Source organism: Rhipicephalus sanguineus, chromosome 3 (genome assembly GCF_013339695.2).
Source record: "Rhipicephalus sanguineus isolate Rsan-2018 chromosome 3, BIME_Rsan_1.4, whole genome shotgun sequence".
In the NCBI taxonomy this organism is placed as follows: domain Eukaryota; kingdom Metazoa; phylum Arthropoda; class Arachnida; order Ixodida; family Ixodidae; genus Rhipicephalus; species Rhipicephalus sanguineus.
This window is the reverse complement of record NC_051178.1, coordinates 23351469-23376788: the sequence shown is the minus strand read 5'-3', so window position 1 is coordinate 23376788 and position 25320 is coordinate 23351469. Positions and strand designations below refer to the sequence as shown.

General features: G+C 47.2%; 1 protein-coding gene across 2 annotated transcripts in view; it reads left to right on the top strand.

Annotated features, from left to right (window-relative positions):
- Positions 1-23796, top strand: part of LOC125757937 (uncharacterized) — a 115484-nt gene extending 91688 nt beyond the window's left edge. The window contains exons 1-2 of one of the 2 annotated variants that reach the window (XR_007415576.1): positions 18744-18784; positions 23519-23796. Coding sequence is in view for 1 of the 2 variants with exons in the window: in XM_049414337.1 (XP_049270294.1) it covers positions 23519-23794 (276 nt within the window). In the remaining variant the exon portion in view is untranslated. Of the gene's footprint in view, positions 1-18743; positions 18785-23518 lie in introns of those variants that run through there. The other variant, XM_049414337.1, reaches the window with a different exon arrangement.
- The last annotated feature ends 1524 nt before the right edge of the window (positions 23797-25320 follow it).

Below are 25320 nucleotides of genomic sequence, written 5' to 3'. Positions count from 1 at the left end.
TTCAGTGGTCTCAAGAGTAGACGACAGAGAGAAAAGTATGCCAGAGAGACTTTTCCCTTTGTTGAACCAGAGAAGCAAGTGCTGGGGCAGAACGCTGTCTACCATTATGTGCCTGTACCAAAGCTGCTGAAAACATTAGGCAGAACACCAGACATTGTGTCTCATTTCGGCACATCACAGGCCGTAGCTACAGCGCCCACTGTATAGAGAGGTTATACTGATGGCCTTGTGTACCGAGAACACCACAGAGATGTCATACAAGAAGGCAGTGATTACACTATTCTGCTGCTCCTCTATACAGATGAGGTTGAGGTATCGAACCCTTTGGGACCAAAGCGGGGTGTGCATAAACTACTGGTTGTGTACTGCAGATTGCTGAACCTCCATGTTAAATGCAGGTCACAGCTTCAGAACATTTACCTGTTATTGCTGGTGCACTACACATATGTAAATACTTATGGCCTAACAGCCATCTTGCAGCCATTGTTGGATGACATGAAGGAACTCTATGAGTTCCTTCAGGTTTATGAGTATGGCCTAAGCTTTCAATACAGAGGATCAAGAAAACGTGCTCAATACTTGTATTGGGTTGCTGTGGTGACAATTTGTCGCTCAATCGCCTTGGCGGCTTCACCTGTTGCTTTAGCCGTGGCCGAGTATGCAGATTTTGCATGGTGTTAAATAATGACCTGCCAGATAAGACAACAGAAGATATGTGCAGAGTGCGCAATGCACAGAGACACAGGATGCACCTTGCAGCAATTTCTGTAAACAGCATCACCAACAGGCGCCTATATGGTGTAAATGATGTGTCCCCACTCGCGCAGCTTCCTTACTTTGCTGTCACCCACCAGCTACCTCCGGACATCATGCACGACATTCTAGAAGGAGGTGCTGAATGTGTGCTTCGTCAAGTTTTGAGAGGGCTTATTTCTTCGAGATTGCTGTCCACACAAGAGTTTTCAGACCTGTACAAATTTGAGTACGGCCCTAATGACCTGTGCCAAGCCTGTGCCAGTCAGCGTGGCTTTCATCACTGGCAATGCCACATTGACAGGAACAGCGTCGAGTAAGTGGTGCCTCCTGAGGTTCATTTCATTTATCCTGGGAGGAAGAATTCTAGAAAACAATGAAGATTGGGAGCTGCTGCTGAAGTTCAGGGAAGTTGTCGACATTGTGTTTGCACCAAACATTCCAGCCGAAGCAGTCGCATACCTGAATATTCTAGTGCAGACATTCCTGACTGAATTTGTACATCGCTATGGCTGAAGTTCGGCCACCCCAAAGCTGAATGTTCTTGTGCACTACCCAAGGTTTGTGCGCGAGATGGGACCACTTAAGCACCTGTGGGCCATGCGATTTGAAGCAAAGCACCAGCAGTTCAAGAAGCTTGCCGTATCTGCAAAGAACTTTGGGAACTTGACGTATACACTTTCCATGCGGCACCAGCTGAAGCACGGCTACCAGCTACACAGTGCTCAGCTGTACGAGCCTCTTACAACTGCACAGAGCAAACCAGTTGTGTGGGACAGTCTACCAGATTGTGCAAAAGACGTCTTGCCGAAAACTGCCCATAAAGTGCTCTCTGCAACCCTGGATCACCAGAAGGACAGATGTGGAAGCATCCTTGTAAAGCAAAATGCAGGTCCACAGTTTCATAAAATTGAGTCCCTGTATGTTGCAAGAGGCACGCTGTTTGCATTGACAAGGATCATCGAAATCGAACTCTTTGACGGCCACAAGTTCTGCTTTTGTGTGCAAAGGACGGAGCAGCTGCAAATGGTAGAAGCTGGAAGCCAGTTTCAGCCCTACATGCTAGATTTGTACCATCGAAAGAACATTGTTCCTAAGTGGGAAATATGGTGATTTATTTTTATGTGCAATATGTGTGCAAGAAGTAGGTGCATGTGAATATTTAAAACATTGAATATTGAATTCAAGGAGTGGGGTATTTGATTTGAAAGATTACTGTCCGAAATATCCGAAATCCCCCGTGTTTTTAGAGCGCAGAAGTCACAGATCAATGCTGTATTGGCCAATAAGGTAGCGTTATATAGAAAATGTCTTAATATTAAGCTTTACAACACTTATGGCAAACACTCTTTTCCATTTCTACTGTTCGTGATAGAAGACATTCGATTTGAACTTGGATTTCATTATTCTAATTGCGTCCTAGTTGAAAATTTAAAATCTGCAGACCCCTACTCAGACGATAATGTGTTTTTTCTTAGTGTTGTGATGGACTGACTGTATTATGAAGTCCTGTTTTCATGGTGTGTGTGCTGATGCATTACCATGTACATTGCTTTCATTTTGTGTTGGTGAATGTTAAATTAATGAGTGACTCCTAGTTCTGTTGTTTTTGTATTTTGTCTCTCGCAGTGATGCAAATGCTGCATGAAAAGAAATGCTCGTACATGTGCCGAATATTAGATTAATGAGTGACTCCTAGTTCTGTGGTTTTTATATTTTGTCTCTTGCAGTGATGCAAATGCTGCATGACAAGAAATGCTCGTACATGTTGCGCCGAATGTTAGATTAATGAGTGACTCCTAGTTCTTCTGTTTTTGTATTTTGTCTCTTGCATTGATTCAAATGCTGCATGAAAAGAAATGCTCGTACATGCTGTGCCGAATGTTTGATTAATGGGTGACTCCTAGTTCTGTTGTTTTTGTATTTTGTCTCTTGCAGTGATGTTAATGCTGCATGAAAAGAAATGCTTGTACTTTTGGGGCCTTCTCCTATTTTGCTATGTCGCCAGGTTCTACCTCTCCCATTTGCTTTCTTCACCACTCCATCCGAATTACAAGCTATGCTTGTCTGCAGTCTGCTTAAGCACCCTGTAACCTTACTGTCCAGAGAATCAGCTGAGTCGTGTTCAACCCATTGACCCAATTCGCATTGTTGAGACTTCCGGCAACATGCGCTGTTATGAACTTACCTCCGTCAGGCATTGCACATCACCATCGTTGTCATCACCGTCGTCGGACGTTTTTGAAGCCACCTTGGCTGCCCAGCAATCATCGGATTCGATACTGCGAGCAAGTCCTCGTGCTTCTCCAGGATTTCCTGTTGTCGTTTCATTGTGACCAGCCATCCTTGGGACATACAGCGAGCGTCGTTTACAGCATGTACTCTGGTTCCCATCTTCCACTATGCCAGTGCCCATACTGCATGTAAGCAGCCGAACGACGGATAATTAACGAGCAGGTCAATGATATGCTGCAACATGGCATCATTCGCCCTTCCCACAATCTTTGGGCATCTCCTGTGGTATTAGTACGCAAGAAAGATGGGTTAATACGCGTTTGTGTGGATTATTATCAGCTCAATGAGATCACCACAAAGGATGTCTACACAATATCTCAAATGATGCCGTCGACTGCTTGCACAGCACTTCTCATCTTAGGATCTTTGCTGCGGCGACAGGCAAGTGTCCATGGCTGAAGATGAGTGCAAAGAGACAGCTTTTGTCACGCCTGATGGCTTGCACAAATTTATCGTCATGCCGTTTGGCCTGTGTAACACGCCCGCTACCTTTGAGCATATGATGGATACAATCATTTGCAACTGCAAGTGGGAAACAAGCATCAGCTATCTTGATGACTTCGTCATAATTTTAACCGATTTTTCAACGCACCTCATTCACTTGGGTGACATTCTCTTCTGGCAGCTCCCAAATGGACATCAAAACGGGCTGTTTTGCTGCCAGTAAATTAACAGTATTAGGACAAGTTCTATTGGTGATGGTGTGCTTCGTTCACTTCATTCAACTGAACGAAGCCAAGCTTAATTCAGTTGCAGTTTCCAAAGCCCACCACTCTTAAGGCACTTGTAGATTCACATGGCTCTTTGATTATTTGTGACGTTTTGTGCGTAATTTTGCAAGCATCGTTGCGCCAATATCAATTTGCTTACCGCAAGCAACGGCATCGCTTTGTGGTCAACCTGGTGGGACGAAGCCTTCAAGCAAGTGCATCACCTGCTAACCTCACCACTGATCCTTTAGAAACCCACACCACCTGCAGTGATACATACAGAAACCAGCAGCATCAGACGTGGTGCAATCCTAGTACAGTGAAAATATAGCTATGATGAGTGTATCGTGGTGTATGCCAGTTCCACTTTAATGAAGGGAGAAGAACTACTCCATCAAAGAAAAGGAATGTGTAGCCGTCGTTTGGGTTCTCGTCAAATTTTGTCCATACCTCTATGGTCACCCTTTCAACATTCTTGCTGACCACCACGCCCTTTACAGGCTATCCTCTTTAAAAGATTCATCAGGATGCCTCGGATGTTGGGGGCTTCACTTACAATATGACATTTGCGTTGTCTACCGATCAGGCAGGAATCACTTCGTCGCCGATGTGCTTTCCCGATCGCCAACAGCTTTCAATATGGCTTCTGCATCAATGTCCTTTGCATCGGTGTCCCCCATTACCGTAGCCGACATGCTAACTGAGGAGTGTAACAAGCGAAGACGAAACCCCTAATGCACCATCAGACACTGGCCTTGAAAAATGTGGCGATTCAAAAATTCATGTGACCTCATACAAATCATAGAAAAATAAGGGTTCCAACAGCAATTGAGCTGAGGTATTCAGTGTAACAGTCGAGTATTATACTACAAAACCGCACTGGTGCTTGAAACTGCTTTGAAAAAAGACCCTATACAACCATGATGTGACATATGGAGAGATGTTAAAAGATGTGATATCGGGGGGCATTTGGATAGGATCGCACAAGGCATCACACTATGTGAATTGCGTAACAAGTGAGCAGTTCAAAGCGGGCAACCCATTACAAAGAACTAAGCTTCAATTCGTCATCATCAGCAACAGCATCAAGAAAGTGAGGGGCTGTATATGGGTGTGTGTCGCCTTACAAACACGTCGTGGGTGCTTCACTGAAGTCTCAGACATGTAAAGACAAAAATTCTCACATTAGGTGTTTGAAGGGTCCGCCGCGGTGGTATAGCGGTTACGGTGCTCGGCTGCTGACCCGAAGGTCGCGGGTTCGATCCCGGCCGCGGCGGTCGCATTTCGATGGAGGCGAAATGGTAGAGGCCCGTGTACTTAGATTTAGGTGCACGTTAAAGAACACCAGATGGTCGAAATTTCCGGAGCCCTGCACTACGGCGTCTCTCATAATCATATCGTGGTTTTGGGACGTAAAACCCCAGATATTATTTTATATAGGTGTTTGAAGGGGCCATTTTATGCCAAACACCTGTACTTGCTCGTTGTGGCTCATTTGTCTTGCGCGAGTGCAGACAGGCTTTTGTTTTGTGTTACAAGAGTATAACACCTACTGTATTCATCTTATTCTTCAACTTCAGGCTATAGACCCTTTTCGAAAAAGAACGCCCCTAGCGCCGCGCACGCAAACTACAGTCTGCAGCCATTGTGAGGGCACCGCAGCAGACGACGCAGGCTTTGGCAACGTGCCAGTGCTTGACATTTCAGCACCGCCGAATCGTGAACTGTCATCAACGTTTTTCGTAGAGACGGCGTGCTGCAATGGTACAGACGTGCTGCGTTCCCATGTGCCACCATCGAGGATATCGCGACGAGAACAGCGATAAGGTACGCGATAGAACTTGAACAACAAACGCGCGTGCTCTCTCTCCGTACGTGATGTCAAACGAACGTGCGGAAGGCAGCTGTTTTGTAAACGCGCTACAGAAACGGACGTGCTTATTTCACAGCGCCATGTGTAGCCTTGCTTTTACGAATGAATAGTCTTCTCCCGAGTGCCTGCATGCGGTGCATTGCGATAGATTGTTTGTGCAAAAATGCTGCGAGGGTTCGGAAGGCCAGCCAGAAAAATAAAAATGAAGTTGCGTACCGTTCATTTAGTACATACAAGCAGGGGCGTAGGCAGAAATTTTTTTCGGGGGGGGGGGGGGGGGGCACCTTGATCTGAAGTGAGGGCCGCGCAGGCAGATGTGGTCGAGTGTCATTTTGTGCTCTGTGTGCCATGGCAAAAAAATTTTCTGAGGGGGGGGGGGGCACGGTGTGTCCCCCCCCTCCCCTGGTTACGCCACTGCATACAAATATACCCAACGAGTGGCTTCCGGAAAATAGTTGCGTGGTGTGGCTTGCGGCAGACAGGATTTTCACCGGTAGCGGCGGTCGCATAGTTCCGCGACAGTGACGTCCTTGCTTTCCTTCGGTGAGAAGTTTGTAGTTTGTAGCTTTCGGCGAGAAGTTTGTAGCTTCGGTCAGACTTTTTTTCCCGGTCCGGGCGCGCACGCGAGTTGGCTGTGGTCACGGTCCCGCAACCGCGGCAGTCGAGCCAACCGCTCGTCCAGCCCGTTGAAGGGCACGAAATGTTGCTCATTGTGCATCGGAAGCACCTCAGAAAAACCAACGGAGAGTACTAAGAGCTCGTTCAAGCACGCAAACGGTGAGATTTCAGCGGATGACACGGAAACTAGCCGCCAACACAAACATCACAGCCCCCACGCATTTGACGGCTCGCTTTCCATGCCCTCACGATGGCGCGGGCTATCCCACGCTCCTTTGCGAAGCGAAACTGACGAAAAGCCCACCGTCAGGTGGCGTATTTATGAAAAGGGTCTATTGTGTTTGTTATTGTATAGAAATGTTTTATAATATGAATGTGTTTTACAAAACAACTCAAATTAATATTCCTGAGTTGCTTTATTGATCATGGCATAATTTGCCATGTGCTTCTAAATGAACAATGACAGCCACAAAGTGCCATTTTTGGTGCTCCAAAGTCACATTCCTTGTACTCTAAAAACTCAAATACCACTTCCATCGCAACTCTTTTTGGGAAGAGAAGATAGTGTTATCCAGTGCTGGTACGGTTATACCCATCTCTCCATACCACGTGCTGCCATGATAGTCTTCTAGTGTGGCATTAATTGTATGTATGTATCTGTAAAATAAAATTGCTTCTTTATTGTTCACGACTCATGCATGTACTTCAAATTTTATCCACTTCAAGCCCTTCAGGATGTGAGAGACCGCACATGGGCTTACAGCCACTTACAGATGTCATGCTCACCAGTATGCCCAGAATACTGTTTTTTACGAGCATTGTTAAAATACAGACATAAAAATAGAACTTCGGAAATGTTCTGTGACAGTGAGCTAAAATATGTGCTGCTTTGTTTTTGCTAGCATTGTAGTAAATTGACAGGGCTGACAGGAACACTCAGTTGTTGGCTTAGTCCAAGTCATTTCTCCCTTCAATTATTAAATTTAATTGAAGACCTGCACTCAAGTAGAATGCACACTAAATGCAAATTGCAAATGCAAAATTCAATATTTCAGTGCGTAGAACAAGGACGAACAAACGAGGGACACACAGATGATTGAAACATTGAATTATGCTGCAACAACTAGCCCAACGCTCTACCTTAATGCAAATGAAAAGTGCATATAATTCTCAGTGACGTAGTAGTGGAAGTCTCGGAAGGACTTGCACAAATGCTGCTGCTTTTGTTCATTGTGTTGGCTAAATGTATGCATTATTACTGTAAGTCTTTATAAAAAGCAATAATTATCATCTCATTTTTTGTCCCCCTGATCGCACAACTGAATGTCACCCAGTGCCTAATTTTAAGAAAACGATAAACATTGAAGAAACTAGCGGTCCTGTGCGCATTTTTCTGTGTCCTCGTTTTGTTCCGCTATAACATGTATTCAAGTCAAAAGCAACGCACCTAAGTTTGAGCCCTAACCATAAAGATTACTTTTTCATCATCTAGTGTATGTTACCACATAATATCAAAAGCAGAAAAGAAAATGCAAACGTATTTTTAACCAGGCAATGCCCAAGGATTTTGGCCCCGGACTGAATGGGGGGGGGGGGGGGGCACAATGGGCCTAAAGTTACAATGACGGTACCTTTTGTTCTGTAGCGCGCCAGTGTTCAGGCACTCCAAAGGGGGCAACGATCAACGGGGAAAGGGGGGGATGGGGGGTTAAGATTTTAGGAGTACGGCCTCCAAAACCAAATCACCCCCTCTCTCGACCTACTGTACGTCGTAGTGTGGGTTAACAAAATTCGTTGCTGGGCGCTAATTGGTTCATAATCCAAAATAGGGGATAGCGCGGATTGGAAATTCGACTGTTCGCTTCAATGTTCCTTCTTCCTTTGTCCAGTATCGAATTCGTGGTATCCAGTACTTCAGAATGCAGGGGAGGTCTCCGTATTAATTTTAACCTCATGGGCCTTTTTGATGTGCTCCGGCACACACGGTGCAGAAGGGCAAACGTTCCAATTCTGCTACTCCACTACCACATGGAATGCAGCGGTTATGGCAGGCAATCGCAACCGTGGCCTTGTGTTTCGCAGCTGCAGGCCACGACCACTTAGACACAAGCGGTGGATGAAAAGTAACAAGCATATATCAAAGCTGAAATCTCCTGAGCAGAGGGACTAACCGCGAGGCATAGACAGACGAAATGATACCGTTCGTCTCCCCGTTAGTCCCTCTGCGAATAAGGACGAAACATCTCGACCCTGAGATTTGCGCACGGCACGCACCATTTGCACTTACTCCCTTCACAGACTAACGGCAGCGGTTACTCCCTTTTTCGTCCCTAGCGGCTTAGAGTGTAGAGCGCTGGTACAGTGTGCTGTAGCGCTGGAGCCGTTGGAGCACGCTGTCCCGTAGTAGCCACCATATCCGTGGCGCCGTTGTTTCTTGGCTGTAGTCCAGTAAGAGCGGCGTGCTCGTGCGCACCTGCGCCTCTTCCATTTCATGCGCGGCTGCGCCCGATGCACTGATGTTCGGCGGAGCACTGCCCCACTCAGCCGTGTTCAACCTAAAAGTGGACGACGCTGTACACTATGTAGTATGTACCTGTGGCATATCGAGGTCTTACCAGGCACGTCAACTACATTGGTGCCTGAAGGGTAGCTTCTGGTCCGATTTAACGTCAGCAGTCATCTTAGAGCAGGAACGTCAATTTTATCTTTAAGGCGGAAAGTTGGGCTAGTTGGTAACGTGAATAAAAAGTCACAGTTTCGCCGCAAGGCCGAAGCAATGAATGCGATAGCAAGAAACTAATGCTATATGAAGTGAGGCTCGCCAATAGATACTCTCAGTTTGAACAGCGCTCCTGTTGCAAAGGCGGCCGAAGCAGCGAAGGAAACTAGCGTGCTCCAAGTGTCGAGCTGTGACACTTGATAGTTCGCGCTGATCTTCTGTTTGTTCGTTGTGCGGCGTCCCTTGAGCTCGAGTGGCTTTCGCACACTCCGTAACATGAGCGCGGACATCACGGTGAAAGCGTGAAACATCCCTCTTCCCCTCAGCACGAGAAATCCGCGCGAGCAGACAGCGGAAGGGCAAGGTTCTCCCTGCGCAAGTATAAGAAGCAAGCGAGCTCGCCGACGACTTTTAAATGCGCCCGTCGCGCTCCTAACGCCATCTCGCTGGTAATGAAGAAACGCTTATAAGCGCAGCCGTCTCTGAGTCAGTCCAGCGGTAAAGGGTGTGTATATAACGCTCGCCGTTAGCTACATGGAGGATCTGCGTTTCGTGGCGTAGTGGATAGCGCCACTCGCTGCGGAGCAAGAGGTCTCTGGTTCGATTCCGCGCTTCGGAAGCATTTTTCTGAATTATTTTTCTTTGGGGCTTTTATATATATATATATATATATATATACATACTTATTAGGGGTGTGCGAATATCAAATTTTTCGAATATGAATCGAATACGAATATCCACCTTCGAATATCGAATCGAACATCAAAGGAAAAATGCCTCCACAGTAACAATATTTTATTTAACATGTAGCTATTTGACAAAAAAAAAACATTAACAGCCTGACTGGCAACACAACATACACTGCTATCTCCCGAACACAATGTCCAGGCTAGCACAATGCACATCACAACACAAGCAAATATCACGGCACAATGAAAGTAATGACTACATTTATCATGAGGAAATATGAGTTGCTCCACATGATCAGGCAGCAGGCGCTCCCTTGTAACAGAGACCCCCCCCCCTCCTGCCACTGAAAAGGGACGCTCGCTTGGAACAGAAGTGGCTGGTATACGGAGAGTCATGGGGCAAAGCTTTGCCAGACTGGAGTATCTGAAGGTGCCTACAGTCCGCCACCAGTCACGTGGGTCACTGTCTTTCTTCAGAAGTGATCCCGCATAGTGAACGAGTGGTAGTGCGGCACGTTACGGCCGCATAATATTGCAAATGCACGGTTACATGATCGCCAACAGCGCTGCATGTCGGAGATGCACCAGCAATAAATCATACGTATTGGGGCGCTCGTCGCAGGCAGATATCATGCCTCCGTGTACTTACGATGTTTATCGCTCCTCTCGGCAACGTTTTTAGCGATACGAACGCAGCAGAAATGTGGAGGACGAGTTATTTTATGCATGATAATCGAATCGCATGTTCGAATTTTTCGAATATTCGAAGTTATCGATTATTCGAAACTTTTCGAATACACGATTTTCGAATCGAATACGAATATTTCGAATATAATATTCGACGAATATTCGAAACTTTCGAATATTCGCACACCCCTAATACTGATACATATACGGTGCATGACGGCGGCGACGGCGACGGCAAAATCCAGCCGAGACTGTCCATATAATTGCTATCGCAATAATAGGATATGTTTACTAGCGAAAAAAAGACGTGGACGAGAAGAAGGCGCCAGCCGCCTTCACACGCCCGTTCTTCATTCCGACACAGGCGGGAGCAGTCCCAAGCGCCGAACATCTCGAAGGTATGGAGTCAGCGTTTACTATGGCCGAGCTGTTGGCGGCGATCGACAAGGCTAAACCTCGGTCAGTTCCAGGCGTTGATGGGATACCATATAAAGTATACAAAGACATGGAAGAGCCGGCACTTTTGTGGCTTCTAGATACTCTTAATGGTGTCTGGATATCGGGAGAAGTCCCTGAGTCATGGAATTATGCGGTTGTTGTAGCCATCCCGAAACAAGGCAAACCCCTTGGCATTCTCGGAAACCTGCGACCAATTGCGCTTACTACAACTTAATGTAAACTCCTCGAGCGAATGGTGGCTACGCGCCTTACATGGTGGCTGGAACACTTCAAGTGGTACCATCCCGCCCAGATCGGATTTCGGCCTCAACTTGGAACCGAGGATGGCCTAGAATACCTCTCCTCTGCGATGCTTATGGGTGGCCGCTCACACCGTGTACGAACTTTCATTGCAATGGACATACATCGAGCCTATGATAACGTAAGCCACGAAGCAATCCTTGAGGTTTTTCAATGGATTCACTTGCCTGGTCGTGTCCGCGCATTCATCAATTCCTTTCTTCAAGAGCGCTCTTTTACCGTCCGCATCTTAGGTAACAGCTACGGCCGCTTCAACACACAGCGTGGAGTGCCACAGGGGTCTGTGCTTGCGTCAATATTGTTCAACGTTGCACTACTACCGATGGCGTGGAAGCTATCAAGCATTCCCGACCTAAAATTTTTTATGTATGCTGATGACGTGACAGTGTGGTCGACTCACTCTTCTCTGGACCATCAAGTGCGGGCACTGCAGGCAGCACTAGATGCAACATTTGCCTGGTGCACTTCAGTGGGACTCACACTCTCACAAGAAAAGAATACTTACATGAGCATTGCCAATAAGTTGGGCCGCCGCAAGCTTGACCGAACCCCTGTAGGACTTACGCTTGATGGTCGTATTCTCACGGAGACGTCTACAATCCGCGTCCATGGGGTAGAATTTTATGCATCTGGATCGGCCTCACTCTGGCTTCGGTCTGCACGCAGAACAGCCTCCAGCATGCTTCATTTTTTTCGTCGCATCGCTCAGCGCAGTGGCGGAGCGCGAATTCGTATCGCACGGCAACTGGTATACTCCGTATTCCAGCCTCGATTAGTGTACCAAGCACAGTTTCAGCACTTCACAAAAGCAGAATGGGCGCGATCGGAAACTCTTAATCGTGAAGCCATGCGTGTGATCACAGGCCTTCCAAGGTTCACACCGATTCCGACACTCCAGGCAGAAGCACAGCTCAATACGCTAGATGAGCTCATTCACCAAAGGCGCAACGCAAGGATGATAAAACACAGCAATGTTCCTGCGGCTGCTGCCTTAGCGAATTACATGAACCCTAAAGCCCCTTTGGTTGACGAACCTACGTTGTCAGTACCACCGTGGGATCATTGCCAAGTGACCACCAACAAGCCACTTGGATGTATCCGTCAAGACGTGAATGTAAACTGTACACTGTAAGCAAAAGTTAGCCGAGATTGGGGTTTTCGCGGCTCATTACCTCTGAAAACGCCCTCGCTCCTAAAATTACTGCCTCGTGTTAGAGTAAAAGTGGCACATGACATAGTTTTACCACCACCTCTGAGGGACGTAGTAAAAGGATGTCATAATCCAATTTTACTACGTGTGGAGTTTTCTGTCACGTGATTTTTAACCACCGTTTGAGAGTTTCTTATCATGTGACCTCCCCCGCGCCCTCCGCTTCGGCGGCTTTTGTCCGCCGATGAGCGCCCCTTCCAGTTTTTAGGCGCGAAGCTCCTTAAGGGGCACCCGTTCGTCCCTCGTAGTCGTAGTCGTAGTAGTCGTAGTGCGTAACCAGTCTTACGCTTTGACCTCCAAGGTGGTGCCGGTGGGAGATTTTTCCTGTGCGTTGTTGAACAATAAAAAATTCGCAGCGTGCGCGTTAAATAAAAGCCGAATTGTTCTGTCTCTCATTCCCCATTAGCATCCATTGGCATGTTCCAGTAGGAAACGTTAGAAGTAGAAGTGTAAGTGTTAGCTAAAAGCCGACTTCTTCTGTCTCTCATTCCCATTAGCAGCCATTGTTTACCTCCAAGGTAGTGCCTGGTGAGATTTCTCCTGTGCGTGATTAAACAATAAAAATTTTGTTCAAAACGCCGTTGATTGATGAAATAAACAAACGAAAGACGCCAGACGTTTTGTAAAAGCAAAACGAAAGAACGCCAGATGTTTCTAAAGCAAAACGAAAAAACGCCAGCTGTTTAACGAAAGACGCCAGATGTTTTCTAAAGCAATGGTTTTCTAAACAATGAAAATTCACAGCGTACATGTAAAATTAAAGTGAGCTGCAAGTCGTCATAACCCATCGAACCTTTAGTATAAACGCGCCCGATCTCACGTCGGTGATGATGTACTGGGCAGAATTCACGGAAGATTCACGGTTTACCGATGAACCTCCGCAGCTTCGCCCACTCATCATCATTCACTCCGTTGATATGCTGTGATTTTTTTTTTCAAAGCTGGTAATGGAACCGCAGCTGCAGAAGCTCGACGAGCGAGAAAAGCAGTCTGTGAACGAAACGACTTGCTCGAAGAAAAAAACCTGCTAGAAAGCCGCGCTGCAGCTTTTCCCAAATCATTGGCATATGTCGTCTAGTGGCCCTGCATGGAGACAGGCGTGTGTAAGGTTGTGGTGATGGCAAGTTCAACTCGCGTCGCCGTCCGGCTGCAGCACAGCGGGCTGGATCTGAGGTGCCTCTTCTGTCATCGAGCGGCCGTGCGCGTACGAGCGCAAAGCTCCGAGCCTGGACGGCGCGGATACCTCGCTTCCGTGCCGAATCGCGAAGAGCTACGAAGAACACTCCCAACGGCAACAAAGTCAAGCTCGTGTGATCGTCCGTGGTTGCTTCCTAGAGGGTGACCGGCTACAACTTCGAAGCGATCGGAAAAAGGCTTCGCTACGTCGTCGGCACCGAGCCGGCCAGCGGCCGATGTGAGTGCGTCGCCGGAGCGGGTGAAACCAGCGCCGCATAGATTTTGTTTCACAGAACAGTCCGAACTGTGTACATTCCAAACTGTGTATTTCGCTCCATGCGGCCGCCGCTGTGAAACATCTAGCGTGAAGGCGAGCCCCGATACGAGGCAGACGGAACCCAACGTGCGGCCGCCGGTGGACTGTGAGTACGAGCACGGTGAAAACAGGGCCTGCGAGCCGTCTCGTTCGTTGTAAAGTGTATCGCTCCGTAACACACCGCGAATAGCAGTCACCTGTTATTTTTAATTTGTGTCTAACATAACGACGACGAAGAATGCGCAGGAGTTCGCCAGCTGTCTTTCATCGTATAGCCGTGCTCCTCGAAAAGGCCTAACGATGCCGTCGGTAAGGGGCCGGTACAGGCGCGGCGCCGCTCTACTTCGCCGGCGTTCCTGGATTTGTGCTGCTACTGTGTTTGTACACCGCTGCGCAATGGAAAAATTGTTGAGTGGCCGTGGTTTGTCTGTGCTTAGGTATATTTTGTGGGTTTGTGCGTCGGCACTGATAACGCGGGTGCAGCCAACACGGAGTGCCAGCGAATAATTGGATAATCAAAAAGGTGAGATAAGGCAGTTTTGTACTAACAGGCCGGTGTCACTCGTGGCGACTTGCCGCCAACCTTAAAAGTTTACGCGTGCGCTGTGAATCTTTATTGTTCAAGCAAGCAAAACATAAGCATCCTACTGGGACTACATGGCGGGTCAAGATGTGGTGCCTATATATACCGGGTGGCCGGCATACGGTTGTGCAGCGGAGCGGTCGGTTGAAGTGGTGTTTTATTCTGAATTGGTTGTGTGTGTATGTATGTGTTTGTGTATGTATCTGTGTGTATCTATATATATATGTCATGGATACTGTGTTTTCTACGTTGATTAAATTCGAATTTCGATGTATTATGGTGCAATCGCGCTCCTTTTTTTTTAACCACCAGAAATAGCCGCGAAAACTGAGTTAGGGGAGTCAATAAATACTACTAGATCAGCCAAAATAAACTCTCAGAAATCACCGGAAAAACATGTAAAGGCAGTAAAAAATTACTCTTACTATACTCGCTGAAAACCTCAGCGGGGTAAATAATTACTACCGTTCCTACGTTCAAAAACTCGGTTAGCGCGAGAGTAAATTTTTACCGCGACTGGTACGTGTAACAAAAAACCCAGGAAAGGTAGTGCGCTAGAGGACAAGCAGTTTACTCCCGTTTCTGGATATTTTTGTTTAGTGTGTACTTCAAGGTGCACACCGCTCGGGCCTGTATCTTTGGCACCTCAGGCACTTGAACTAAGAGCATATGTGGACGCCGGGTTGACATCTTCTCTACTGCACACTTCCTTAGTGTGCCCATCTCACCCGCATGCCAACCAGACCTGCTCTTACGCATTAGACACCCCCATTTCATCCGTACTAGCCGAGTTAGTTGCCCTCTGCGATGGTCTTGCCGCACTTCAACCGCTCATCGTGATGCAACACCCATCAAGTGTGATCCTTTACACGGACTCGACGCAAGCGGTGCGCGCACTCCGTCGCGTAGACCTTTCTCTGGGTGTAGCAGTGCAATTTCATCGTTGTGCTCCAGCTTATCCATGCTCTGTTCGAGTATGTTGGATTCGCCGGTCTAGTGTTCTGGATCATGCCGCGGCAGATGCCGCATGCCATCCTGTAACCATCATGTATCCCTTACCTCTGCTCCGGCTGCCCCCTTCTGACACTGTGGACATTCACAAAGAAAATCTGCCGCGCACCACGCGAGCTCTCATACCTCCGCGTGGTCATGACCTCCCGAGTGGACTTATGCGTCAAGAGGAGGTATCGCTCCGAAGAGTTCGCGTGAGTGCGGCTGTGACATCTTCAATCCGCGCTAAGCGGGGCTACACCGACACAACTTCAAGCTGCCTCTTTTGTCCTGCGCCGGTGCAGGACGCAGACCTGAACCACCTCTTATGGACATGCCCTTGGCTACAAGCGGCTCGTCGACGCCACCTGCGGCGTGCAGGACTTCAGCACACCAGGCCACCGGACCTGCAGCGATGGATATACACACTAAACAAATATAACCAGAAACGGGAGTAAACTGCTCGTCCTCTAGCGCACTACCTTTTCTGGGTTTTTTTTTTTACACGTACCAGTCGCGGTAAAAATTTACTCTCACACTAACCGAGTTTTTGAACGTAGGAACGGTAGTAATTATTTACCCCGCTGAGGTTTTCAGCGAGAATAGTAAGAGTAATTTTTTACTGCCTTTACAGTGTTTTTCCGGTGATTTCAGAGAGTTATTTCCCGGTCGACAGTTTCTTTTGGCTGATGTAGTAGTATTTATTTACTCCCCTAACTCAGTTTTCGCGGCTATTTCTGGTGGTTAAAAAAAAAGGAGCGCGATTGCACCATGATACATCGAATTTAATCAACGTAGAAATCACAGTATCCATGACATATATAGATACACACATACATACACAAACACATACATACATACACACACACACACAACCACACAACCAATGCAGAATAAAACACCACTTCAACTGACTGCTCCGCTGCACAACCGTATGCTGGCCACGCGGTATATATAGGCACCACATCTTGACCCGCCATGTAGTCCCAGTAAAATACTTATGTTTTGCTTGCTTGAACAATAAAGATTCACAGCGCACGCGTAAACTTTTAAGGTTGGCGGCAAGTCGCCACGAGTGACACCGGCCTGTTAGTACAAAACTGCCTTATCTCACTTTTCTGATATCCAATTATTCGCTGGCACTTTGTGTTGGCCGCACCCGCGTTATCAGTGCCGACGCACAAACCCGCAAAATATACCTAAGCACGCACAAACCACGGCCACTCAACAATTTTTCCATTGCGCAGCGGTGCACAAACACAGTAGCAGCACAAATCCAGGAACGCCGGCGAAGTAGAGCGGCGCCGCGCCTGTACGGGCTCCTTACCGACGGCGTAGCTAGGCCTTTTCGAGGAGCACGGCTGTACGATGAAAGACAGCTGGCGATCTTCTGACCAATTTTCGTCGTCGTTATGTTAGACACAAATTAAAAATAATAGGTGACTGCTATTCGCGGCGTCTTACGGAGCGATGCACTTTACAACGAACGAGACGGCTCGCAGGCCCGGTTTTCACCGTGCTCGTACACTCTAAAAAGTTTTCGGGAGTAACTGCGCAGTTCATCCGAAAAAGGGCGCTTTACTCCCTCGAAGGGCGAACTGCAGAAGCATGCGTGCCGTGCGCAAAGTTCGGAGGGTAACTGCTTGGTCCTTCGTCAAAATGAGAGGAACGGGAACGAATGGCAACACTTACTCCCGCCCGCCTCGTGAAGGAGAGGGAGGGGGCCGGGGGGTGACGAAGTGAGCGGGTAGATCTCCTTTCACTACTAAGCATATTTTTACGTTAAGTGCATTACGAAGTGTCAGTGCCTGGAAAATGTATATTAGTGGCCGTAACGATGCTCGTTCGTTTCTTGTAAGCAATAAGTGGATGAATAAATAACTAAAATAAAATTGTTAAGAGAGATGACAGGATGACCTTTATTGAACGGTGGAGATGGGCCCTGTTTGCCCGATGGTATGTATACGTCCAGGCCGGTGCACCGTGGCCCATACTTCCTTTATTCCAGGGTCCATACTTCTTCGCACGGGGTATGGGGCACTGGCGCGAGAGCCACATAGTATATTGCTTGTGGTTTCGTAGCTGTGGGGCGCGTTGTGCATTCACATTTCTGTCTCACGACTTGCTGGTATTTGCTCATGACATAGAGCTTCCTGTTATGCTTACTGTATGAAAGTCTATGGTGTCTATGGCTCGTCAGTCAAAAGTAGTGCTGCGTTTGAGAACATCGCAAAGAAAGGAATTTCTTGTCTGTCTGGTGATATCACATTAATGTAAACTTATTTAAAAAAAAGTAGAGGTTCCTTTCATTTTTGTAAAAAGACCAAAAAGCAGTAGATTCCGTCACCTTTTCACTGAGTCAGAAGAAATTAAGAACATCAGTAGAGCTACTGATAAATCAGCAGTCATGGCAACGAGGACCGCACGTGGGTATACGTGCCGTGTGTCGCGGACAGTTTGTTTTGGAGTTTCCAGTGCTGGGGAAGAGCCACGCGTAGCGAAGGCCGTCTAGCATACGGCCCCCGTGTCCGTGGCCTTGAACATAGAAAGCGCGCTTGACTGAAACCGCTACTGTTCTCCCCTCAGAAGTGGGCCATAAAACGGGGGACACGTGCACCAGTGTCCATGGGCGTAGGCAGGGGGGTGCAAAAGGGGCACTTCCTCCCCTCAAGCCACACCGGCACTTGCCCCCCCCCACCCCAAGCTATGCCAGCTCTCTCTCTCTCTCCCCCCCTCCCCCAGACGCGATGTAACACGGGTTTGCGCCCCCCAAGGCAAAATCCTGCTGACGCCCATGCTAGTGTCGGTGGTTGTTTTTTGTGTGTGTGTGTTTGTGGTGCAAGGAGGAGAATCCGATCCGGCGGACCCGGGAAAACATCAGTCGCCAGCGAACCTTTTGAGCTGCGTCGACGTTTCCTATTTTGGTATATCAGTAAATAAGTTCGTTTTGTTTTAATCACCGGCTTTGTTTCACTTTTGGGTGTTTCAGAACTAGAGCAATCGAGTCGTAGAGACACTACACCGTGAATGTGTGAGCGAGTGCGTGTGCCGCGGCAGGCTTGAGAACTGTTCTTTGTCTTGCGCCGTTGTCGCCCAATGTCATCGAAGTGCCTCGTTACATACGGCGACAGAAATGCCGTTGTCAAGACGTTTATTAACGGGGACTCAGCGACGGCGCACGGCAGCGACAGTCAAAGCGGGGCCGACTCTCTGCACGAGGAGCGTGCTCTCAGAGAAGAGAACGACCCACTGGAAGGCGCTCGAGAGGACGACCCATTACTTAGCAGGAACGCTTCGCTACACCGTCATCACTTTCGACGAGCCGTGGATGGGGCGGGATTAAATGGAACATATAAAGGAGTTGGACATGTTCTCTGAAGTTGACGTCTCCACCATCGGCTTAACGGTGAGTGCTTGATCGTCATGTTGTAGCGGTTGCAGCAGCGTTTGTCATCGATTACTGCAGCTTTGTGTTACATTTTTGAGCATCGTCCATTTTATATAAAAATCCGGCAGCGCTAAATTTTACGTTATTGCCAAATTTGGTCCCATCTAAGCCTTGATGACAACATTGTTGCACCGAATTTAGCCCTCACTTCTTTCACCATAGAAAACGTGAAAGTTATTTATGTCGAGTAGGATATCCTTCTTCGAGGCCACGCAAGGCGTCAATTCCAGTAGTGTTCGGCATCTAGCGCTGCTGCACGTGTATGAGTAGCCGACACTGTCAGTAGTCGAACCTCGTTATAGTGTGTTTCAATTTTAGATGTAGTAAAATGTCGCGCTTGTCACTTGCTATGGCGGAAATTTGGGATATATAAATAGTATGAATGCTTGTGGAAACAGTAGGCTGTGAATCTTTGTTGGCCAGCATTGCAACCACGACACTTCCGAACTTTTCATCCGTGTGTTACGTAGTTCCCTTCTGAGTTCTGGCATTCTTATTTTTATAGCGTTTCGACGAAGACTTCCAAGTGTCTGTAGACATTAGAGAAGTGGACGTGATCGAACATAGAGCAAGAATAAATGCTCGAGTGACCAGCCAGGTCCCGTGAGTAGTAGTATCGTTATCAATTACTACTTAGTCTGCTTGTTGCACACCGCTTTGAGAAAAACTTTAGTTAGATGGGGAAGAACAGTAAAAAAAAAAAAAAAAGACGAGGACGCAGGAACACAGTAGACTGGACGAGCGCTGAACTTACCACTGACATCTTTATTGCACCAACCTCTCGTTTTTACAGCGCTCAAGCCGAGCACGCCATTCCAATCAAACCGCCAATCAAAATCATCAGGTATGCAAACTACATTGTCACTGAAAGCTATCACGTGTACATGAATGACACCGTGCGCATGAATCTTTCACACTCAGATAAAATGAACAAACCAGTTCCTAACAAGGATCAACAAGCAACAAAAAAAACACAAAAAAACAACAACATACAATCCATGTTCGAGGCGCAGGCTCACTTTCCGCGATAACAATGATTGAGAGTAAGTCGATGGAAAATTAGAGGATGACCAACAAAAAACACAGTAAAGGAAATGATTTACGTGAAAGCTTTGAGATATTGAATCTCAGCGTCAGTGAGCAAAATAGATGGCTTGCTGATGCAAGTGTCTCCTGCTTCCCTGATAAAAAACGCTTCCACGATTTCAAATTCTGTTTTGAGAACACACAATTTTTAAAGAAGGCAAACGGCAAAACAGAACGTGAAATTCATGTACATGTGATAGCTTTCAGTGACAATGTAGTTTGCATACCTGATGATTTTGATTGGCGGTGTGATTGGAATGGCGTGCTCGGCTTGATGCGCTGTAAAAACGAGCGGTTGGTGCAATAAAGATGTCAGTTGTAAGTTCAGCGCTCGTATAGAGTACTGTGTTCCTGCGTCCTCGTCCTTTTTTGCGCTGTTTTTCCCCAGCTAAGCAAGTACCAACTCGCCCAAATCGAAGTCTTGCTCGTAGTTAGTTTCTTTATAAAACAGGCCTCTCAAATGGATAAGCCTCTTTGCTAAGTTGCTAGTTGCACCTTCAATGGATAAGCCTCGCCACGGTGGTCTAGTGGTTATGGCACTCAACTGCTGACCCTGTCATTCGATCTCGCGACCTTCGGGTCGCGGGATCGAATCCCGACTGCAGCGGCTGCATTTTCGATGGAGGCGAAAATGTTTGAGGCCCGTGCACTTAGATTTAGGTGCACTTCAAAGAACCCCAGGTGGTCGAAATTTCCGGAGCCCTCCACTACGGTGTCTCTCATAATCATGTCGTGGTTTTGGGACGTTAAACCCAGATATTATTATTGGGTCATACCATGCCAAGTGTCCCAGACGTGGCGCTCGCACGTCGCAAATTTTGATGATAAAATTTGTGCCTTTTTCCTCTGCCACATAGAGTATTGTGGCAAAACATTTTTGCTCGATAAAAATTTTGACGATCATGGCGCCCCCTCTATGTTCGCTTGTATTTGTTAAACCGTGCCTAATAGAAAAATGTGTATAAAATCTATTTTTTTTTGTGTTCAGCTTTGAAACCACGCTGGCGCTATCGCAGAGGTTCTCTTTAGTTGTCCTATTCATTAATTCCGAAATATTTGTGTTTCACTACCAGCTACGTATCTTCAAAAACTACAAAACTCTTTAATGTTCGTGATTTTTCCTTGTGCTATCTCCAACTCCCCCTAACCAATCTTAATACTAGTATGATTTTCAGGAAAGTTTATTATAGTACAAAAATGTTTAGGGGTAAAATAGACTTCAAAGCTTCCCGAAAAAAATTGTGAACTTATGCGATTTGTCGCATGTTTGACCGTATTTTTCATACTGATGCGGTCCAAGTAAAAATCCTCGTCATGCGGCGTTTGATAGAAGACTTTGTCGTTAAGTAATGAAGAAAGTCTAATCAAATCATTTTTTTGTTTTAAGGAAGAAAATAATTTTTGAATTTGGCGCTCCGTAAGTGCCCGGCATTTCTTTTTGTTGCCACTTCGCCGCAAAGCACGTGGTCACCCTTGCAGCTGAAACTCGTCACAGGCAGCGGCAAGATGCGAGATGTATGTCAGTGGCTCGTGAGTGCTCGAAAGTCTTGTCGCGTTGATGTCAGGGTGACGAGTAATGAATTCGCGTTACAATGTGAGCTTGCTTGGCGGGCCCACTGGGAAGTATGGACGCCCGAGAGCAGCCTATGGCGTCGTTGGCACAATGTGCTAGAGGCCGTCTGCACAACACGTATACCCCCAAAAAAAGTGTATACAATGTGCATTATTTCTTTCGGTATATATGTGTATGCTAGTTGTGCAGACGGCCCTGTAGCACACTGTGCCAACGCCGCCATAGGCTGCTCTCGGGCGTCCATACCTCCCATTGGGCCCGCCAAGCAAGCTCACATTGTAACGCGAATTCATTACTCGTCGCCCTGACATCAACGCGACAAGACTTTCGAAGACTCACGAGCCACTGACATACATCTCGCATCTTGCCGCTGCCTGTGACGAGTGTCAGCTGGAAGAGCGACCACGTGCTTTGCGGCGAAGTGGCAACAAAATGAAATGCGGGCGCGTTCGGAGGGCCAAATTCAAAAATTATTTTCTTCCTTAAAACAAAAAAGTATTTGATTAGACTTTCTTCATTACTTAATGACGAAGTCTTCTATGAAACGCCGGATGTGGAGGATTTTTACTTAGACCGCATCAGTATGAAAAATACGGTCAAACATAATAATAATATCTGGGGTTTAACGTCCCAAAACCAAGATATGATTATGAGAGACGCCGTAGTGGAGGGCTCCGGAAATTTTGACCGCCTGGGGTTCTTTAACGTGCACCTAAATCTAAGTACACGGGCCTCAAACATTTGCGGTCAAACATGCGACAAATCGCATATTTTCTCTAATTTCACAATTTTTTTCGGGAAGATTTGAAGTCTATTTTCCCCCTAAACATTTATTCAATCATCAATTATTCAATCATCCTTTGCAATTCACAGCCATCTGTAAGGTCACATAGTTCTAAAATGTGTTTTGTGCGAGGTGTTGGCAAAATTAAGGCCATAAAGACCAGAGACGGCATGGTCTTTTCGCACTCTGTTTACTTGCGGGTCATTGCTGTAGTCATGCTAGCATGCTAGGCATGCTCGGTTCTTTCATGCCTCCAATGGAATCACTTACAATAATGTTTTCGTCGATAATGCAGTTCTTAACTCCACAATTCTGTCGATTGATGAGATCATGGCCGAGTGTGCCAATGCGTGCAGTGGTGGTGAAGTTTGGGAATAAGGGCTGTGTTTTTGGTCTTTCACTGTTGCAAGACATGCGGCCATTTACAAGCCACACCAACCTGGCACTATGCCGAAAATACTGAGCAGGTCAGCTGAGATCGTCATTGCTAGTGGCATTATCGCCGGTGCATCCAGCGATAATCTTGTTTATGGATGTGAAAGGATCACGACGGATGGTCGCTTCAAGATACCGTTTTAGGTGCTGGCCTCTCAGACACTGGGTTTATTCGGAAAAAATGTACACTCAAGTTATCATGGCAGGAGCCACGTGGCACAATGGGTATCTATAATTAGTGCAGGAAAGTAAGTCTCTCAAGTCGATAATTGATTCTAACAGCTCAACTCCCACCTACCACAATGAATTTGCTCGCATTGTGCTGATCAGATGGAAAAAAGGTACAGGAGCCAACGCTGCACTTTTTTTCTTCATCAATAACCACTGAGATATGATTGTGCATTTCACTACGACTCTCACTTTTACTTTTTTTCCCATTTCCTGGCTCCTACATTCTTTTTGCACATGGCCTTGAAAAATGTATCAGCAGGGTTCTACTTTATAAAGTATGCTAGCATGAGTGCTGCCTGCAAACAGCAAAGGCCTCTGTTTTTTTTTTTCCGAACCAATTAATTGGCTTCCGTGTAAACGAGACCAGTCTCTAACCTGTGGATAAACCTGTAGCCTTACTGCAAATGCTTTGACTTGTTAAGAATGTTCCTTCCAGTGTCGAATCATGTTTTGCAAATAAGTTGCAATTTCATTTATTTGTCAGTGTGTCGTAAAGCATTAGGTTTTATCTGTTGCTACATGAAGCAGCTGCTGTAATAATGAAGCAACAAGCGTTGTGTTAAAATGTGCCTTTTTTTTGTAGGACCCCATCAAGACGCATCATGTGCCGACAGTGACATACAATGGAAGCTTGTTGACTTCAAGGGAATTTACTATGCGCCTGGAGGGCCTTGATATTAAGGAGACTGGCCTTTTGGCAGCCATTGCCACACAAATCGCGCTATACTGGGCGCTGAACATTGTTTTCGGCAAGAAAGCTCAGCGGACCTTCGATCTCCTGTGTCAAGTTCTGAAAGTTCAGAGCGTCTTGCGGCCGACGTCACTCGTCCGTGTGGCTCTAACCATCTTGAGCCAGTGAACAGCCAGACTGATTTCAATAAAGTATTTTTCTCACAAATAGATCTGGATGTCTACCCTCTCCTGGAGCATTTGTGTCAGACTTGGCGCAACCCGATGAAAATCATGTTCCTCAAAACTTTTTTTCATTTGCCGATGGGAGAGCTGGACTGCTGGTTTCTTGAGGAGCACTCAATACAAGCAAACGTTACTCCATCGAGAGGCATTGAGGATGATTATAACTGCATGCTGCTCCGATGAGGAATGTTGTGAAAGAGTAAATGTCGCTCCCATGGGGGTATTGAGAGATAATATACATTCCTCCCTGCGGGACTAATGGGAAAGAGTAATTGTTACTCCATTTAGGTGTTCAGAAAGAGCAAGCATTGCTCCCGTGGGAGTATTGACAGAGAGCATCCATTCCTCCTTGTAAAGAGAAACCGCCGCTCCCCTGGGAGTATTGAAAAAGACTATCTTTTCCTCCCTCGGGAGTATTTGTAAGGAGCAAGTGTCACTCCCATAGGAGTATTGACCAAGAGCATCCGTTCCTCCCTTTAGGAGTTTAGGTAAGGAGCAACGGCTCCTCTCTAGAGGAGTAATCGAAAAGAGTAACTGTCGCTCCCTTGGGGGTATTGAAGAAGAGTAACCGTCCCTCCCGTGGGAGTATCGAAAAAGACTATCCGTTCCTCCTTTGAGGAGTATCGAGAAAGAGTATCCGTTGCTCCCGTGGGAGTTTTCACAAAGAGCATCCGTTGCACCAGTCAGTTACTCCCTGAAGGAGCAACTTCTACGGGGAGTAACGGTTCGCCCCGTCGCAGTTACCCCCAAAAAGGAGTAATGGGTGTGGCAGGTTAGTTACTCCCCTAAAGGAGTAACCTCGACCCCCCATTTCCTCCTTTACTTTTTAGAGTGTACTCGCAGTCCACCGACGGCCGCACGTTGGTTCCGTCTGCCTCGTACCGGGGCTTGCCTTCGCGCTAGATGTTTCACAGCGGCGGCCGCATGGAGCGAAATACACAGTTTAAAATGTACACTGTCGTCCTTTATGAAAGGGAACACGCGAGCGCGTGGCCTGAGCTCTGCTGGTGTTGCCTACAGTGCCATCAACCGACAGCGAAAGAAAGCGCACCCGCCAAAGCAAACAAAATAACGAGTCATGGCCGGTGGACAAGCGCTGCTAGATTACGCTCCCGCTTCGGTCGCGCAGCGGGCGATGCCGCCAAAAGCGGACGTGCTTTCTTCAGCTCTCGGTTGATGGTGCTGTACGCAGCTGCCGCAGCGCGCAGGCCACGCGCTCGCGTGTTCCCTTTCATAAAGGACGACAGTTACACAGTTCGCACTGTTCTGTGAAACAAAATCTGAGAGGCTCGCATGCATGCACGCTGAGAGGCTCGCATGCATGCAAGAGTCTCCACCACCCCATTCCCCTCTGCTTGTTTTGCCGGATCGTTCAAGAAAGTTGTTCACTCACTCACTCCGGCGACGCACTCATACCGGCCGCTGGCCGGCTCTGTGCCGACGACGTAGCGAAGCCTTTTTCTGGTCGCT